The following is a 19,108-nucleotide window of genomic DNA, read 5'->3' as shown; positions in this document are numbered from 1 at the left end:
TGGGATTACAGGTGTGAGCCCCCATGCCTGGCCACTGTCAGCATCTTTTAAATTTACTGATCCCAACTCAGCTGACTTACCTAGTAGCAAATAAAAGGCTCACTTGACAATTCCTGCATTGATAAAAAGCTGCCCACTTAAAAAAAACAGGTTTCTTGGAAGCAGCAGTGTTTTCTCATTGAATCTTTTGTAGAGCCATCAGTGACCCCAGTCTGCCTGGAGCCCACTTACCAGTGCCGGTGGGAGGTGGAAACCCGACCACCATCCCGGCCTCTGTCCTTCCGGTCACAGTTGTCTTAGGAATTCTATCCGCAGGCATCGAAAGCTGCTTGGGACCGCGTTAATGATTTTTGTTTTCAACCATCAAACCTATTTTGAACAACTCAAAAGCGGAATAGACTGCTTTTATATTACCCAGATATTTCACATTTCTCTTGCTTTTCTTTCATTCCTGATGGTCCAAGTTTCCTTCCTGCTCATTTTCCTTCTGTTCAAAGAACTTTAGCAGTTCTTTCAGAGCAGGCCCGCTGACAAACAGTCCTCTCAGTTTTCCTTCATCTGAGGGTGTCTTATTTCACCTTCACTGGATGTAGAGTTACAGTTGGTAGTTATTTGCCTTTAGTACTTTAAAATATGATTCTACTTTCTTCTGGCCTTCATGGTTTCTGATGAGAAAGTCCCGGTCATTTGAATGGTTTTCTCCTATGAGGTAATGTATTGTTTTTGATTGCTTTCAAGATTTTTTTTGTCTTTAGTTTTTAGCATTGTGCTTATGACGTGTGTGGGTGTTGATTTCTTTGGGCTTATCTTGTTTGGATAAGCTCATTGAGCTTCTTATGCATAGGCTTATGTCTCTCACAAAATTTGGGACTTTTTCAGCCATTGTCCCACCCCTAAAGTTTTAATTTTTTTTTCTGTAAATTTTCATTTGGTTCTTTACACCTGGATTTGTGCAGGCTTTCTGTCTGTCTGTGCATCTCAGGAGTGTTTGCCCCTCCCTGTTGGGGCATTGTGACAGTAGCTGCTTCGGTGTCTTTGGTAGTTCTAGCATCTGTGCCATCTCAGTGTTGGGATCTGTTGATTTTCTTGAATAGTATGTTACGAGACTCCGACTCATCTTTAATCCTACAGAGAATGTTGATGCTTTTGGTTTGGTGCAGTTGACCTGGTTGGGTTCTGACAGCAAGTATTGTGCAGCCTTCTGTGGGGTGTGGCTGTGGTGCCAGCTCCATTTTCTGAGCTGTGGCGGTGCTGTTTGGCCTCGTCCTTCGGGGGCATTGCTTGCCGTCCAGCCTGAGACTCTGCTGGAGGTGTGTTCGGCAGTTCAGATTCTTCCATGTGCAGCCCCCGGGTGAACGCACCCACAACGCCATGGGGTTGCTTCCCTGAAATCTTCCCTCTCTGCTATCCTTCTGTACTTCCAGTTCCCAGGGGCTCCCCTTTTTGGTCCTCCAGCCAGAAAGCTGGGGCTTTAGCCCTCTCTGCTGTGCACTTCAGTGACCATCCCCATCTTCACGGGAAGACAGAGAGAAGAAAAGGCAGTGAGGAGGTGTCACCCCACCTGGAATTGCAGCCCCCACATCAGAGAGGAGCGTCTCCCTTCCCGGGGCTTTCGTTGCTGCTCCATCTTACCTGGAACCAGAGTCCCCCAACACTACGTTTTCATAGATCATCTTTAGTTCAGTTTCCCTGAAACACAGATTGGCCCCAAAAAAGTAAGAGGAAAGCTGTAACAACTTTATAAGAGTGCCTTTTTAATGCGCTAGAATATGTGGCTATTTATTGATGAATTATGTTTAATCTCAGAGTTGTGGATTGTACCTTTAAGAAAAACATATTTTCTTACAATAAAGCCCCTAATTTTATTTGCTAAAATCAGAGTTCTAGTTCAGATTTTGTTTTGTGTTCTTACTCTGGAGGCACAAATGGAGTAACACCAGTATGTTTATGTTGGAGAGGAGTTTTGTATTGCCTTTCAAACTTGAATCCAATAGAACTACAGACTTAAACAATAAATATGAATGGGAGATAAGGAAAATCAAGACAGAAAAAAAGAAATGGACTTAATAAAAGATTTTTGTACATAAATACTTCTTCTGACCCCAAGACAAAACCGGGAAAGATGAAGCATATTAAGATAATGTAGGTGACTCTATTAGTAATCAGCTTGAGTATTTATATGAAGATGTATGGGAGGCCTGGCGCGGTGGCTCACGCCTGTAATCCCAGCACTTTGGGAGGCCGAGGCGGGCAGATCACGAGGTCGGGAGATCGAGACCATCCTGGCTAACACAGTGAAACCCAGTGTCTACTAAAAATACAAAAAATTAGCTGGGCGTGGTGGCGGGCGCCTGTAGTCCCAGCTACTTGGGAGGCTGAGGCGTGAACCCGGGAGGCGGAGCTTGCAGTGAGCCGAGATGGCGCCACTGCACTCCAGCCTGGGTGACAGAGCGAAACTCTATCTCCAAAAAAAAAAAAAAAAAACTTTATGGGAACAGTCGCATATATATAATAGCAGATAGAAGACTGATGTTAGAGAGTATTTCTATGCTTTCATCTGAAAATGAGGGGCAGGGCTGGGCGTGAAGGTGCGGGCCTGTAGGCCCAGTACTTTGGGAGGCCAAGGCAGGCAGATCACTTGAGTCCAGGAGTTCTAGAGCAGCCTGGGTGACATGGCGAAACCCCGTGTCTACAAAAAAAAAATACAAAAATCGGCTGGGCATGGTGATGCATGCCTGTAGAGCCAGCTACTCAGGAGGCTGAGGTGGGTGGATCACTTGAACCCAGGAGGTCGAGGCTGCAGTGAGCCAAGATCACACCACTGCACTTCAGCCTGGGCGACAGAGTGAGACCCTGTCAAAAAGAAAATGGGTATTTTGTTGTGAGGAATCAGTTTATGCATAGTCTGGGATGTGGCCAGTGACCTCTGGATACTGGTGCCTTCCTGAAACATGTTGCAAATTCTGTTTTATAAAATGTCTGATCTCTCTGTCTAAAACTTTAGAATCAGCTGGGCACGGTGGCTCATGCCTGTAATCCCAGCACTTTGGGAGGCCAAGGTGGGTGGATCACTTGAGGTTAGAAGTTCGAGACCAGGCTGACCAATATGGCGAAACCCTGTCTCTACTAAAAATGCAAAAATTAGCCAGGCGTGGTGGTGTGCGCCTGTAATCCCAGGTACTCAGGAGGCTGAGGCACAAGAATCGCTTGAACTCAGGAGATGGAGGTTGCAGTGAGCTGAGATTGCACCACTGCACTCCAGCCTGGGCGACAGAGCAAAACTCTTATCTTAAAAAAAAAAAAAAATTGTAAACATAAAAGCATACTGTCGCATGCATTTCAGTCAGTGAATTCAAAGTGCATGTTAGGCCGGGCACAGCGGCTTTCACCTGTAGTCTTGGCTGCGTAGAAAGCTGAGGCAGGAGGATTGCTGGAGCCCTGGAGTTCGAGCGCAGCCTGGGTAACATAGGCAGGCCCCATCTCTAAAATAAATAAACTTTTAAAAATGCTTGTTAGCAGCATAAAATTGTGTGGGAAAATGTTTGGTTCGTTTTAATTAAAGGATGTAGAGAGCTGCTGGTAGACAGCAAACTACTTCACAACTATTGTGCTGATTGTCCTGTGGTTTGATTTACCAACCTAGTCATTGTAGAATTAGATATATAAGATACAGAATTGATGTGGTTACCTGTATTTTGACTTTGTAACATTTTAATCATCCTCTAAGATCTTGTTTGTTTAAAATGTATGTGGTTTTTTAATGTAACTTGTAAGATGTGTTTATTTTCTATGGATATCTCGTAGTTATACCTACATCTTTTGGGTTGGAGGTGTATGTGATATTTTGATATATGTATATAATGTGTAATGATCAAATCAGAGTGAGGTGTCTATCTCAAGATTTAATCTTTTTATTTTTTAATTTATAGGAATATCATAGGTTTTTGATTCAGCTTTGCTTTACTTTGGAAATCGCACTTGGTCATTAAGGCAAAGTGCCAAGGGGGAGACTGCTTAGCAAAGTGAGGAGTAAGAACTTGTGGCCAGGCACAGTGGCTCACGCCTGTAATCCCAGCACTTTGGGAGGCCGAGGCGGGTGAATCACAAGGTCAGGAGATTGAGACCAGCCTGGTCAACATAGTGAAACCCCCATCTCTACTAAAAATACAAAAATTAGCTGGGCATGGTGGTGCGTGCCTGTAGTCCCAGCTGCTCAGGAGGCTGAGGCAGGAGAATCACTTGAACCTGGGAGGCAGAGGTTGCAGTGAGCTGAGATCATGCCACTCCAGCCTGGCGACAGAGCAAGACTCCCTCTAAAAAAAAAAAAAAAAAAAAAAAAAGAACTTGTATGAGGGTTGTCCTCCCAGGCCTTTTGGAATCCTATAAAGAAGATTCCATAATCCATACCCAGGGCACTTCAGAAAGGAAACTTAGTAGTATTCATGGCTTGTCTTAGCTTGTTTAAATAGCAATATAGTGGTAAATTTAGCTCCTAGGTTTCTGAGTCCCCTATAAACCAGAAATACATCTTAACTAAATAATACAGTCTGCTCATTAGTAACAAAGGTGAGGCAGGACACTTCACCTCTGGAGCCATAGGCTCCATGGAGATAAATCAGTTGCATTTCAGGGACTCCACTGTAGGGCCCTCTGCTGTTCCTCTGTAGCGGGAGGAAGACCGGGGCAGTGCTGACGGTGGGCCCGGGCCTCCTGTGAATGCCCCAAGCAGGAGGAAGACCGGGGGCAGTGCTGACCGTGGGCCCAGGCCTCGTGTGAATGCCCCAGCAGGGCCCTTTATTTCTTGGGGATTTTATATCTTTATACTTACTAGGACCATTTCCTGTTTTTATTCATATTTGATTACAAACTATTGGCCCTTTTAAGCTACTATCCGCATTAAACAAATGAGGAAGCAGACACAAAACTGACCTTAGTTACTCAATGAATATTCGAACTCAGGTCTTGGGAGGCATCATTCCGTCTCCTTCCCGTGTGTCATTAACTGTGAGTTGCTACTGGCTGGAAGACTTTCTCTGTATCTAAAAAAGTAAACACATTGCCCACAAAACTAACATGCTGCTTTTTATTGGTCATAGTTTTATTGAAAGAGCCCTTTAAGACTTGGCTGCAGAGTTTCATAATATCATTCTTGTACATGCATAGAAAGGAAAATATCCAAATAAATGAGGTGAGGTGCTCCTGCAGTTGACGCACAGAGTCCAGCCCCCGTGCACGCCGTCCAGCCGGCTGGGTCGGGGCGTGCATTCCTCCTGTGCAGTGGGCTCTGTGTGCCACGCAGCGCTGCGGTACCACAGCATTGGAGCGCGTGCCCGGTTGCTGTTTTGGAGTTTCTCCTAAGCTCCTGTACCCGCTTTGTGGGTGGGTTGCTGGCTTTTTCCTCATTTTCTCCATAGGTGGCAGGCTGTCACAACCATGTTATTCCTGCCACATGGCCAGCAGCAGGTGTGAGATGGTCCTGGCATCTGATTGTAGAGGCACTGAAGTGTAAAAGGAAAAAATCAGAAGCTGTACACCTTGGCATCGAAACACCGTGGTGTGGTGCAGTTGGACCAAAGGGAGGCCTGACTTCGGACATCACCATTCTTATTCCAGCTTCCCTCGCTTTTTCAGTTACTACGTTAGAGTACTGGTTTCTAAATGTAGGTGTTGATTCAATTATAAAATGATAGTCTATGTGAATATACATTTTATCGAAGGCTGTGTGATCTAACTTGTAAGACTTGAGGAAAATGCCTGTTGTGTACCTGGAATGAGAAAAGAAGAAAGGTTTGAACAGACAAACATTTCATAGGGAAAAGTATATCATCCTTTGTGTTCTTACTTCAGAAGGAGGGCGCAGGCCTGGCCCAGCCTCGGGTCCCTTTGCCCCAGCCGTGTTTGTCCCCACACAGGCCTGCCTGGGTGCGGTGCTGACCAGCCTCAGTGCTCCAGGAGAGCCTCCTCACGGCCTTGGCTGCCACGCGCTGTGGCCGGATCGCCATTTTTACGCACGTGAACGCTTTCCTCACGGAGGCTTTCTGGCCAGCACGGATCCTGTCTTTGTGGTCCCCCTGGCTCTGCTCTCTCAGGTGATGGGGTGATGTTTGCCCCTGAATTTTTTTTTCTTTTTTGAGATGGAATTTCACTCTTGTTGCCCAGGCTGGAGTGCAATGGCGCAAATCTCAGCCCACTGCCACCTCTGCCTCCTGGGGTCAAGTGATCCTCCTGCCTCAGCCTCCCAAGTAGCTGTGATTACAGGCATGAGCCACCATGCCCGGCTAATTTTGTATTTTTACTAGAGACGGAGTTTCTCCATGTTGGTCAGGCTGGTCTCTAACTCCTGACCTCAGGTGATCCACCTGCCTCAGCCTCCCAAAGTGCTGGGATTACAGGCGTGAGCTCCCGGCCGCCCCTGAATTTATCTAGGCATTTGCTTACGCTCCACAGAAGGCAGTGGGGCTGACCAGGGAGGGAGGGGAAGGCGGCCACACTGGGGGCAGACTGGAAGTGGGTTGTAATGAGTGTCTGCGTGCAGATAGGTATTCGCTTTGAGATGGCAAAACCACATTACAGAAATGTGGGGAAAAGCCACTCTTCACTTCGCCACCATACACAGCTGTTCCCATCACTTTCGATCGTTTAGTTTTAGTGTTTTCATTTCCATTTTAAACAAAACTCTCATCATGTTATGCATAGAATTTGTAATTTTCCAGTTAATATCCGAGGCTTTTTTCTTTTTTTCTTTTAAGTTCTGGGGTACGTGTGCAGGCTGTGCAGGTTGTTACATAGGTAAATGTGTGCCATGGTGTGTTGCTGCACCCATCAGCCCATCACTTAGGCATGAGCCCGGCATGTGTGAGCTATTTATCTTGCTGCTCTATCAGCCTTTTTTCTTGTTGTGGTTTTTCGAATCACAGCCTCTAATGGCTGCAGAGTTGAGAGCGTGCTGAAATCTTTCCTGACCTTGACTCAGGCTGGTCACCCAGCCCCCGCACTAGCCCGGCCCCTCACTCCTTGTGCCTGGTCTTCCCTCTCTCCCAGGCTCCTCTTCTCAGCCTTCAGAGCCCGCGGAGCACATGGGGTCCAGGGCAGGAGTAGAGGGAGCCTCGCTGCTGGGCCCGGAGTCGCTCCTGGGCCCGGAGGTGCCCTGGCGGGGGGCAGCCACTGCCCAGGCTAGCCATTCTGCAGAGGGATGCGCCAACATTTGGGGCCTAGAATTGGAAATGCCTCTTTTATTTGAAAACAGCTGAATAACATTCATCTGCTTTTTCCCATTTTCCTGTCCAGATATGAAATATGAGTGAGTCACTTCCTACTCTCAGTCCAGATGGGTTTTTTTTCCTTTTACTTTTTTCATAAACCCTAATATTATTCAGTCCTGGGACATGAGGTACACATGGTGTTTGTGGCCAGGGAGAATGCTGACTACATGTTTCTGTATTCATTGACACTATATGTCGTTTAAAAAAGTAAAATACATGGATTAGAGTGATGTCATTGTGGGAAGTTTTAGAAGTACTGCTTTAGAAAAACATAAAAGCTATATATTTGCTGACAGTCTGACTGAGGAAGTCAGGCAGGAACAGCGTGTAGTTCCACTGAGTGAACATCAGCAGGGCTGTGTAGCCTCTAAATGTGCTGTGCTCTTTGTTTTGCCAGAAAGGAAATAAACATTTGTATTTTTTATAGTAATTCCTTCCTGTGAGGTGCTATTTTCAGCTTAAAGAACTCTAAACCGAGTGGACTCCCGCATCCGTGAGATGCACGAGGTTCCCTGGCGGAGCAGGTGGTGCCGCTGGGAGCGCAGCGCCCGCTGCCTCGTGCTCCACGACCCTCACGGCACCTGCAGGGTGACCTGGGACGTGGCCGGGTGTTTGTAGCACACGCTGGGGAGCGAGCGAGGTTGGTTGGTTCAGCGCAGGGTTGGCCGGCTCATTCTGCAGATACAGGGAGTCAGTGTCGTTGGCTCCAGGAGCAGGGTGGTGTCTGGCACAGCTCCTCAGCCATGGTATCACGGGGTGGCCACAGAGGACATGCAGATGAGGGGCATGTGGAGGCCCACAGAGCTGCTCACGGACGGGCGGGTGTTGGTTTAGACAGCGCTGTCCGGGAGCACACCGCCCAGCGTGGCAGCCACTAGCCTCCCGTGGCTGCAGAACCCTCAGCGTGGTTCTTCAGGACAACTGGGGGTTGAACGTTTAATTTTATTCCTTCTTAATTAACTTAACTTACCACGGGTGATTTGGGCATTGCAGGCTTAGAACCATCCCCAGAGCGTGTGCACAGAGCAGGTCCTTGCTCTAGGAGAGGTTCGTGTATGTTAGGAGAAGAAGTTGCCAAAAAATGTGGGGAATCGTTTTAAAAATTATAATGTACTATAGGACTTCTCAGAGTCCTTAATATCCTAATGTACATTGACAGTTTACAAGGAGTTTCTGAGATTTTTTTTTCCCAAAAAACTTTTTTTTTTTTTTTTTTTTTTTGAGGCGAAGTCTCACTTTGTTGCCCAGGCTGGAGTGCAATGGCGCGATCTCGGCTCACTGCAACCTCCGCCTCCCAGGTTCAAGCGATTCTCCTGCCTCAGCCTCCCGAGTAGCTGGGATTACAGGCGCCCGCCACTACACCCAGCTAATTTTTTGTCTTTTCAGTAGAGACAGGGATTCACCATGTTGGCCAGGCTGCTCTCGAACTCCTGACTTTGTGATTCGCCTGCCTCGGCCCCCCCAAAGTGCTGGGATACCAGGCGTGAGCCACTGCTCCCAACCACCCCAAAAAACTTTTTGGCCATACGGTTTTTTGAGGTGGCCGTGACCTTGTGTGAGCACTGGCGCCCGTGGAGAGGGCTGTGGAGAACGGTGGTGCAGGAGACCAGGCGGTCTTTGGGTGCCTGCAGGAACTGTCACATTCACAGTTCTGAGAAGTTGTGTTGAGTATTTCACGTTGGACAAAGTTAGATTCTACAAATTAGCAGACATCCCCGTCGCACGCGGCCAGGTGGCCTCCAGACCCAGCGAAGGCTGGTGGAGGAAGGAGGGAGAATGCTCCCGTAGCCTCTTTCCCAGTTATGTGTAAAGCTGCGGTGTGGGGCTTCTGGCGCCTGGGAAGTGTGGAAGCTGGCAGAGCCGGGTGTGTTGGGCAGTGAGAAACTTCAGCGCCGGATCAGCGGGGCAGGCCTGCCTTGATGAGGCTGAGTCAGAAACTACAGCATGTTCGATACGCGGCTGTTTTATTTTGAGCAGATATTTGGGCTCATTTAAAAATAGTACTTAAAACCTAATTGTATCATCTTATTTTTGATGAGAAAAACACGCACCAGTGTACGTGGAAAACGGGATGAGTAGGCTGATGCCTTCCGGGCTCCCTGGTGAGGCCGCTCGTCCTTCTGGCTGTCCATCCCGTGCAGCTTCATTCACTGCAGCCTGGCTCTGCTCCTAGACGGTGCTATCTTCCTGACTCCCCCAGGACTGCTGTTCTGATCTCCTCATCCTTGCCCTCACAGAGAAGGATGAGAATGAATTCTCCTGAAAAGAAAGGCCAGGCACGGTGGCTCTCGCCTGTAAATCCAGCACGTTGGGAGGCTGAGGCGGGCGGATCACCTGAGGTCAGGAGTTTGAGACCAGCTTGGCCAACATGGCAAAACCCCATCTCTTCTAAAAGTACAAAAATCAGCCAGGCACGGTGGTGCATGTGCCTGTAATCCCAGCTACTGGGGAGGCCGAGGCACGAGAATCGCTTGAACCCAGGAGGCAGAGGTTGCAGTGAGCCGCCGAGACAGAGTGAGACTCCGTCTCAAAAAAAAAAAAAAAAAGAAGAAAATACATAGAAGAGGCCCCCCAGGTGACTGTGTTCTTGGGGAAATATTGTCTTAACCAGTCACAGTTGAAAATGCTGAGCATTACCTTTTCAGAAGTTGGGACAGATTCGTAACGGTTTTGAGGGTGAACCCGGGAGGCTGCACAGATTCTCAGTTGTAGCTACTGCTGGGCTCTCGCTGGGTCCATAAACGTGTGTCTGTACTCCAGTGCCGTTCCTGCCCTTCCATTGCCAGGTGTGGCTTTGCTTTCCCTCCTTTCTGTTGTGAATCTGCCCTGCATTGGTGCTGCCGCCCGCCTTCCTCTCTGGGCTCTGGTTCTAGGTGAGATGCCACCAAAGTGACAGGACAGCCTTGGGTGCTGAGAACTTGGTTTTGAAAACTGCTAAATATCAAATGCTAAATAATCATGTATATACTTCAAGCTCTTATTTCATTTTTGTTTTTTGTTTTACTTTTACAGTGAGTGTTGAAAAGATAGACCTGAAGGGATTATCACACACAAAAAATGACAGAAATGTTGAATGTTCCTTTGAGGTAAGATGCTAAGTTTTTTCCCCCTCTCTCCTGGAAGGGTAGGAAGAAAACACTTACCCTGGAGATGCTTTTCTTTCCTAGCTAAGGCTGTGCCTTGTGCAAAGCCCCGTGCCAGTGCTGTATAGGAAGCTGGCCCTGAGCTCGGGGTGGGCTGTCTCCAGGGTGGGGGGTTGTTGGCTGCGGGGCCTCTACAGGCGGGAAGGGTGGGGGCTCGGGCAGGGCCTGGGGTTGTCAGTTCAGGTGTGAATGGTGCATACTTCAGGGGGCTAAATAGCAGAACTGGATGAGGCAGCCTGCAGAGCAGCGCACACAGAACCCGGGGCCGTGGTGCCTCTGGAGACTGATGATGAAAGCTCCTTGGTCTGGGCAGGGAACGCTCCTTAAACTGACACGTTCAGATGCTGGGAGCTGGTCACTGAAGTTGGGTACCACAAAGAATCAGGAGAGATGAGCAGTGTTGTGTTTCCCGGTGACCCACGGTGACCAGGGTCGAGACGGCCAGAAGCCCATTTCCCTCTCACAGCAGGGCATGCAGGAGGCCACCCCGTTCCCTGGACGGGTACAGGCCCCCTCTGGCTACTCTGTGCCATCCCTAGGATGTGGCCCTCTGCTCCCGGCCCAAGGTGCTAGCCAGGGCACCAGTCCTCACGCGTTCATCCTGGGCAGCAGGAGGAAGAAAGGCAGGCTTGAAATCTTTCTCTTAAGGAACATTCCTGAAAGCAGCCTCTAGACACTTCACTTATATTTTGTAGGCCAGATTTAATTTCTTGGTCCCACCTAGATGCCTAAGAGGCTGGGAAATGTGTCCCGGCTGATGGTGCCGAGCTCCCAGTCAGGGCTCTGTCAGGAACCCTGACAGGGGGACATTCTCCTTGGACCACATGGGCATCGAGTGCTGACTGCTCTTGAAGGTCGGTTCCCAGCGTCATTGGAGAGCGCTCTCCAGACAGAACTCCTGTGAGCATCTGGCATGACTCATCTGTGCAGCTTACTAATTTTTTGAAGAGTGTAGCTACACGAAAATACTTCAAATCCTTTTTCCACTAAAGGGACAAGTCTCCACTTGGTTTGGGAGACTGTGTTGTGACAAGCAGTTGTTACGCTGTGCGTTTTTCTTTTGAAAATGTAAGGAAAATCCTCAGCTGCTGAGGTTTGGAGGTTGCTGGTGCCTGTGATGGTAGTGCCGGAGTCTCGGCGCCCACGGAGTTTCTGGGTCTCATGTCGTGCAGCCCAGGCGGAGCCCAGGGAAAGACCACAGGGGCCCTCTGAGTGCCCTGGAACGCAGCAGCGGTCCCAGTGATCCTAGGTATTTGCTGACATTTTGCAGTGGTCGCGTGTGACACCTTCCTTCATTCCTTGCATTGCGGTGTCAGGCCTCTTCAGATGCTGGTGGGGACTGTGCACTTAAGAAGGTGCTGTGCACGGAGCTGTCTCCGCATCTGGCCATAGCACAGTGGGCTTTGATTTGCTCCCAGTCCTTAGTCTGGTTAGTCCAGTTATTTGTGGTGAGGAAATCAGGAGTCAGGTCCACACAGTGTAAGGTGTGAGAACTTCATACAACCTGACCGGGCATAGCTTTGCTTTGCTTTTCTCTTCTCTTTTCTTTTTTTTTTTTTTCCAGACAGAGCCTTGCACTGTCGCCCAGGCTGGAGTGCAGTGGCGTGATCTCGGCTCACTGCAAGCTCCGCCTCCCGGGTTCACACCATTTTCCTGCCTCAGCCTCCCGAGTAGCTGGGACTACAGGTGCCCGCCACCACGCCCGGCTAATTTTTTGTATTTTTAGTAGAGACGGGGTTTCACCATGTTAGCCAGGTTGGTCTCAATCTCCTGACCTCCTGATCCACCCGCCTCGGCCTCCCAAAGTGCTGGGATTACAGGCGTGAGCCACTGTAACTGGCCTTTTCTTTTCTTTTCTTTTCCTTTCCTTTCTCTTTTCTTTTCTTTTTTCTTTCTTTTTTTTGACACTGTCTTGCTCTGTCACCAGGCTGGAGTGCAGTAGCATGATCTTGGTTCACTACAGCCTCGATCTCCTGGGCTTAAGCAGTCCCCTCACCTTAGCCTCCTAGTAGCTGGGACCACAGGCACATGCCACCATACCCAGCTAATTTTTTGTACTTTTGTGGAGATAGGGTTTCACCGTGTTGTTCAGGCTGGTCTCAAACTCCCCTGCTCAAGCGATCTGCCCACCTCAGCCTCCCAAAGTGCTGGGATTACAGGCATGAGCGCACCTGGCCAGATTTTTCTATTTTAGAAATCAAGTTGATTCTGAAAGTTAGCGGGGCACAGTGGCTCACACCTGTAATCCCAGCACTTTGGGAGGCCAAGGTGGGTGGATCATTTGGGGTCAGGAGTTCAAGACCAGCCTAGGCAACATGGTGAAACCCTGACTCTACTAAAAATACAAAAATTAGCCGGGCGTGGTGGCGGGCACCCGTAGTCCCAGCTACTCGGGAGGCTGAGGCCAGGGAATCGCTTGAACCTGGGAGGCAGAGGTTGCAGTGAGCCGAGATTGTACCACTGCACTCCAGCCTGGGCAACAGAGCGAGACCGCATCTCAAAAAAAAAAAAGAAAAAGAAAGAAAGAAATCAAGTTAAAGTGATATGGAAAGAACTTGAGTAATTAATTTTGAAAAGAAGAAGACTTGCACAACCTGATTTCAAGACCTCTCGAACAGCAGGATCACAACGCTGTGAGGTAGCAAAAGGGAAGGCAGCACAGATGAGTGGGACAGAAGAGGCTCCAGACAGACTCACAGACACAGGCCGGGTATGAAGGAGTGCCACAAAGAAAGGATGCGCTTTTCAGCAGACACCCTGGAACAGACATTCGTATGCAGGAGAAGCGAGCCTTGACTACCGCCGCTGCCCTTACACCAAATTAACTTAGAAGTGATCCGAGACCTAAATGTAAACCCAAAACAAAAACTGCTGGGAGGAAACAAACTTTGTGATTTTAAATTAGGTGAAGATTTCTGAGATACAGTGCTGAAAACATCCATAAAAGACAACATCGATGAATTAGAATATATTAAGATTTAAAACTTTCTCTTTGAGAGACACTATGCAGAGAATGAAAAGGCAAAGATTAGGAGAAAATATTTGCAAGTCATGTAGCTGATGAAGGATTTATATGTTCAAAATGTATAAAGAATTCTCAAAACTTTTTTTTAAGAGATGGGGTCTCCGGCTGGGCGCGGTGGCTCACGCCTGTAATCCCAGCACTTTGGGAGCCCAAGGCGGATGGATCACCTGAGGTCAGGAGTTTGAGACCAGCCTAGCCAAGATGGCAAAACCCTCTCTCTAGTAAAAATAGAAAAATTAGCCAGGCGTGGTAGCCGGTACCTGTAATCCCAGCTGCTTGGGAGGCTGAGGCAGGAGAATTGCTTGAAGCCAGGAGGCGGAGGTTGCAGTGAGCCAAGATCATGCCACTGCACTCCAGCCTGGGCAACAAAAGCAAAACTGCCTGGGGAAAAAAAAAAAGAGATGGTGTCTCCTTCTGTCACCCAGACTGGTCTTGAACTCTTGCCTCAAGGGATCCTCCTGTCCTGGCCGCCTAGGTTGCTGGCATGAGCCGCCATGCCCAACAAGTTGCTTCTTCTTACTAAGTTTTGAGAGTTCTGCCAGGTGTAGTGGCACATGCCTGCAGTTCCAGCTACTCGGGAGGCTGAGGCAGGAATATCCCTTGAGGCCAGGAGTTCAAGACTAGCCTGGGCAACAGTGAGACCCTGTCTCCACAAAGAAAAAAAAAGATGATTTGCCAAGGAAGATACATGGGTGGCACATAAACACATGTGAAAAGATAGTCACCATCCTCATCATTAGGAAAATGCTAAGTCAACCACAGTGAAAGGGCACTGCACACCTCTTGAAATACTGGAATGAAAAACGCCGGCCCCACCCACCTCAGGCTGCGGTGTGGGGGAGCTAGAATCACATTCACTGATGGTGGGAATGTGAAATGGTGCAGCCATTTCGGAAAACAGTCTGGCAGTTTCTTAAAAAGTATGACCCGTAAGTTCCAGCCTAGGTATTTACCCTGGGGGAATTAAGCACATGTTCATAAAAGATTCACGCATGAGTGTTTATAGCAGCTTTGTTTGTAACGTTCCAAGACTGTCAACAACGAAGACACCCATTCACAGGCGCGTGGACAGGCCAACCCTGGTGTTACGTCCACGCAGTGGAATACCACCCGGCAGTAATGCTGAGGGGTCTCAGAATGGACAACTGAGATACTCAGCCATATGCACGAATCTCGTGTTGTGTGAAAGAAACTAGACGACTCCTTCCAAAAAGTTTATACTCAGTGAGTCCGTTTATGAGTCTAGTTACATAAAATTCTAGAAAATGCAGACTCATCTGTAGCAACAGAAAGCAGTCAGTGGTTTCCTGGGGAGGGGCTGGAGGACACCTCAGGGGTGATGCTCCCTGCCATGGTGGGACATGGCTCACAGGTGCCCTTAGATCAGAACAGCAGACGGACCCCTTTAAATACGTGCAGTTCATCGTCAGTTATAATTCATTACAACTCCTTTTGTTAAAAAAAATACTTGAAGATTCAAATTTTCCTTTTGTCCATAGAACCTTGAGTAATGAAAATCAAATTGTCCTTTAAGTAAGTTGTCCTTTGTAAGTGGAAATAAATAGCAATTATACTGTGACCAGAGCAATAAGCCAGCATTCGTAGTAATGTCTGCTGTGCTTCGCTGAGGTGGAACAGTCTGTTGCTGACAGTATGGCAAGATTCAAAGAAACGTGTTTTTCTAAAAACTTTCACTTATTCAGGGAGAAATAAGTAACTTCTCCCTGCCCCACTGATTTTCTCAGCCGGTTTCTCGTTGTAATTTTTATATATCGTTGTTTTCCACGATATAAAAGGTTACTGTTTTATAGGAAGATATAAGTAACTGGATTAAGATGACTTCAAGCTTTTTTTCTATGGAGTTGGTTTTGATTTTGCTGAAATTATAATCGCTAGTTCCTAGTTGCTGAGGAAATCAAATCAATATGCAGGAATCAAATGATGGAACCTTTTTGATATAAAGTCAGCATGTAGGCAGCTGAGGCAGGAGCATCACCTGGAGGCCAGGAGACTGTGACTAGCCTGGGCAACACAGTGAGACCCGTCTCTTAAAAAAAGAAAAAAAAATCATAGAGGCCAGGTGCAGTGGCTCATGCCTGTAAACCCCAGTACTGTGGGAGGCTGAGGCAGACGGATCGCTTGAGCCAGCCTGGGTGACATGGTGAAACCCCATCACTGCAAAAAAGTACAAAAAGTAGTTGGTCACTGTGGCACTCACCTATATTGCCAGCTACTGAGGAGGCTGAGGTGGGAGGATCACTTGAGCCTGGGAGGTCAAGGCTGCAGTGAGCCAAGATCATGCCACTGCACTCCAACTTGGGCGACAGTGAGAGACCTTGTCTCAAAAAAGAAAAAAAATGATAAAACAATACTAATAAACAACTCTTATTAAACCATCCTTTAAAGTCACCCAGACGTTATTTTAGTGTTATCTTTTCTTTAAAAGTTTATTTTTTCACTTGGGTGGCTGAAGCACAAGGATCGCTTAAACCCGGGAGGCGGAGGTTGGTTGCAGTGAGCTGAGATCGCGCCACTGCACTCCAGCCTGGGCAGCAGAGCAAAACTCTGTCTCAAAAAAAAAAAAAGTTCATACCCCAAGCAACACTGACTGCTCCGAGTATGCTGTCAGTCACCGTTAGCAAAGAAGGAGTCCTGGCAAGTGAGGCTTCCCTGAGTCTCTGTTTTTATCACGTGTACACATGCACAGCAGAGGGCCCAGTGATTCCTCAGGCATTGCCAGAGCAGCAGGCGCTAGGTAGACCCTGCCCTCCAAGGTTGGGGGACCTGTGGTGATGAGTGTGGCTGCAGAAGGTGACCCCTGGCAGAGCTGAGTGGAGATTCGGGGTGTCTTCATGTCTCACCCAGTATCCAACACTGTTTCCACTGGAGCTGTTTTGTGTTTGTTTGCTGATTGACAAGGACTTAGAAAGCTGCTCCTTCCCCCACATCTTCCCCTGTTGGCTGGAGCTCCTCTGGCGTGCACGCGAGCCCGCGTCCCGTCGGGTTTTTGCTCTGCTCTGTGGACGGCTGCCTTGTCTTCCTGCCTTGAGTTGAGCATTTCATTCCTACTGGCCTGGTTTTCATTTCAGAGAACTCTTGAGCTCTGACAGTTCTTTTTTCATAGCATCCTGTTCTCGGATATGCCTTCTTCTCTTAGCTTAGTAAGAGTATTGATGAAAATTTTTTTAGTTTTCTTAGAGTCCACGCTTTCCCTCGGCTGCTGTGTTCTCCTTGCTGGCTTTGCCTGTCTCTGTGCTGGGCCTTGGCTCTCCTCAGGGGTCTCCAAAGGTCTGGGGGATCCTGGGCTGCCTGTCCCCTTAGGGGTGTGGCTGAGCCCTGCCCCCAGAGGTGCCTGGCTGAGCCTTTTCTTGTGCAGAATGAGGCCGCATGGCTCCAGTGGCTCTGGAGGGGGAGGCTGTGTGGAAAAACACTGATGTTCAGAGCCAGTCCACAGTGAGCCAGAGGAACTAGACCCTGCGTGTGAGGACATCCTGAGCATGCACGGGCTGTGTGCACATTGGGCTTTGGGGTGTGATGAAGATGCGTTACAATTCGTCCAGATAAGGCTAAGTAGCTTTTCAGGGACGTGATAGAAGATGCTGTGCCAGAATCTAATTGGCAACACTTTTTCTTGGTGAAATGTAAAGTAATGGGGTAGCTGGTTGTGGATGCTTGTGAGTATGGTTGGACACGTGTCCCCATAGTACAGGTCAGGCAGGTATGACAAGAGGACGCTCTTCCCGCCCCCATGCCCCTCCAACGGCCGGTTCCCCTTCTGGCGCTCTGGGGCAAGTGGGCAGGTGAGGTAGAGGGCTCTGCTGGGTCTGGATCGTGGCTGCTGCAGCTTAGCCGTCAGCCAGCATCACCTGCAGAGCGACATGGGCTGGTCTCCGCCTGACTGTGCGGTCTCTGTTTCCAGTGCTGACTTTCTGATAGCCTTAGGGAGGAATGTGAGCTGCACCTGCAAGTCAGAGAAAAATGTATCCGAACACAAAGTAGAAGGGTCCTGTGTAATTAAAGTGCATAACAGTTGGAAAAGCAGGTTGTCTGTTTCAACATAAGATGATCTGTCCATACCAGGTTTTATCGCTGGGGTGGTGGATTTCACATCTTCCCTGGGTTAGGGCGCAGTAGGAAAGATACAGCCTAGAGGCAGGTGTGAGAGCTGTGCAGAGGAGACGTTTTCTATGACACGCTTTACCTTGAAAGAGACACGCTGTCAGCAGCGCGGGGGCCAGCCATCTTCACGGCAGGGGTTTGTGTCTGTTGGTGGTGGTGTTCTTGGAGTTCTGTGTGGGGAGCAGCTTAGGAACCTCTCCCCAAGATTTTTGGTGTTGAGAGATTTTAATATTTAAGGCAGAGAAGGAGCTCAAACATTTTCTTTTCTTTTCTTTTCTTTCTTTCTTTTTTTTTTTTTTTTGATAGAGTTTCGCTCTTGTTGCCCAGGCTGGAGTGCAATGGCGCGATCTCGGCTCACTGCAGCCTCCACCTCCCGGGTTCAAGCAGTTCTCCCACCTCAGTCTCCCGAGTAGCTAGGATTAGAGGCGCCTGACACCATGCCCGCCCAATTTTGTATTTTTAGTAGAGACAGGGTTTCTCCACGTTGGTCAGGCTGGTCTCGAACTCCTGACCTCAGGTGATCCGCCCACCTCAGCCTCCCAAAGTGCTGGGATTACAGGTGTGAGCCACTGCACCCGGCCTCAAGCATTTTCATTTTAGGTGTGGAAGATTCTGGGTGGCAAGGTGCACACCTTGCAGCCGTTAGTTCCAGGGACGCTGCTGCTTGCCTTGATGAATTCTGGTAGGCACTGGGGTTCTGGTGAAGAAGAGGTGGCCCTTCCCTCGACTGGCCTGTGTATTATGAGGGTGTGATGAAACAGACCCAGGAGTGACGCTACGTGATGTGACGAGACTGGCCTCAGTTTCAGCAGGCAGGAGGGTGGACACCTCGGGGACTAGACTGCAGGCCCGTGGGTGTGGGTGTGGGTGAGGGAGCAGAGGTGGTTTGGGTGCCTGTGAGCTCTCTTTGCTCTAAATCAGTGTTAATACAGCGTTTTCTTTTGCATCAGGTATTTGGTCATTTTATTTGCCGACTTGAAATCCCCCAGCTTCTTGTGGACTTGAGTGCAATTTGCATTTGGTGCTTGTCCCTTCCCGACCTGGCCTCCTCCCTGTCATTTCAGGCCATCCCCTCTGTCCATCTCAATCCTGTAGCTAACTTCTTATTTGCCTTTCAGAAGTCAACCCAAGCTCTTCTCCATGCAGAAACTCCCTCTAATGTGCAAAAAGTACGCTCTCCTTCCCCCTCAGTCAGCTTTGTTTAGCACCTCATGTGATGACCATTGTGATAGCCGGGGGAAAGCTGAGGAAAAAGACACCGCCCCTTCCCCCCTGGAGCTTAGCGTGCATGTGGGGAGATGGACCTCCGTGGAGCCATGCAGTGACACCGCCCGCTGCTGCATGCTGGGAAGGAAAGCTGATGCTCACAAGGGCTGGGCACACCAGACATTGCAGAACCTCCTCCAGAAAGCCCTTTTCACTGCTCTTCCCCAGCAGTGATCACTGCTGCCCTCGTGATCACTGCCCTGTCCTGTTGCTATCAATGGACTCACACTGTCCCCACAGCTCTGCAGTGTCCTGAGAGCAGGGCCTGGGCTCACTGTGTGCCCACAGCACCT

General features: G+C 48.8%; 1 protein-coding gene across 3 annotated transcripts in view; it reads left to right on the top strand.

The window, feature by feature from the left end:
- ZCCHC14 (zinc finger CCHC-type containing 14) overlaps window positions 1-19,108 on the top strand; it is an 86,692-nt gene that overhangs the window by 49,423 nt on the left and 18,161 nt on the right. For all 3 annotated transcript variants that reach the window (XR_008621293.2, XM_003820837.6, XM_008974305.4), the window contains exon 3: window positions 10,275-10,348. Coding sequence is in view for 2 of the 3 variants with exons in the window: in XM_003820837.6 (XP_003820885.2) it covers window positions 10,275-10,348 (74 nt within the window). In the remaining variant the exon portion in view is untranslated. The remainder of the gene's footprint in view (window positions 1-10,274; window positions 10,349-19,108) is intronic.

The sequence above is a fragment of the Pan paniscus genome, chromosome 18 (genome assembly GCF_029289425.2).
Source record: "Pan paniscus chromosome 18, NHGRI_mPanPan1-v2.0_pri, whole genome shotgun sequence".
NCBI lineage: Eukaryota > Metazoa > Chordata > Mammalia > Primates > Hominidae > Pan > Pan paniscus.
This window is presented reverse-complemented; position numbering and strand designations above follow the sequence as displayed.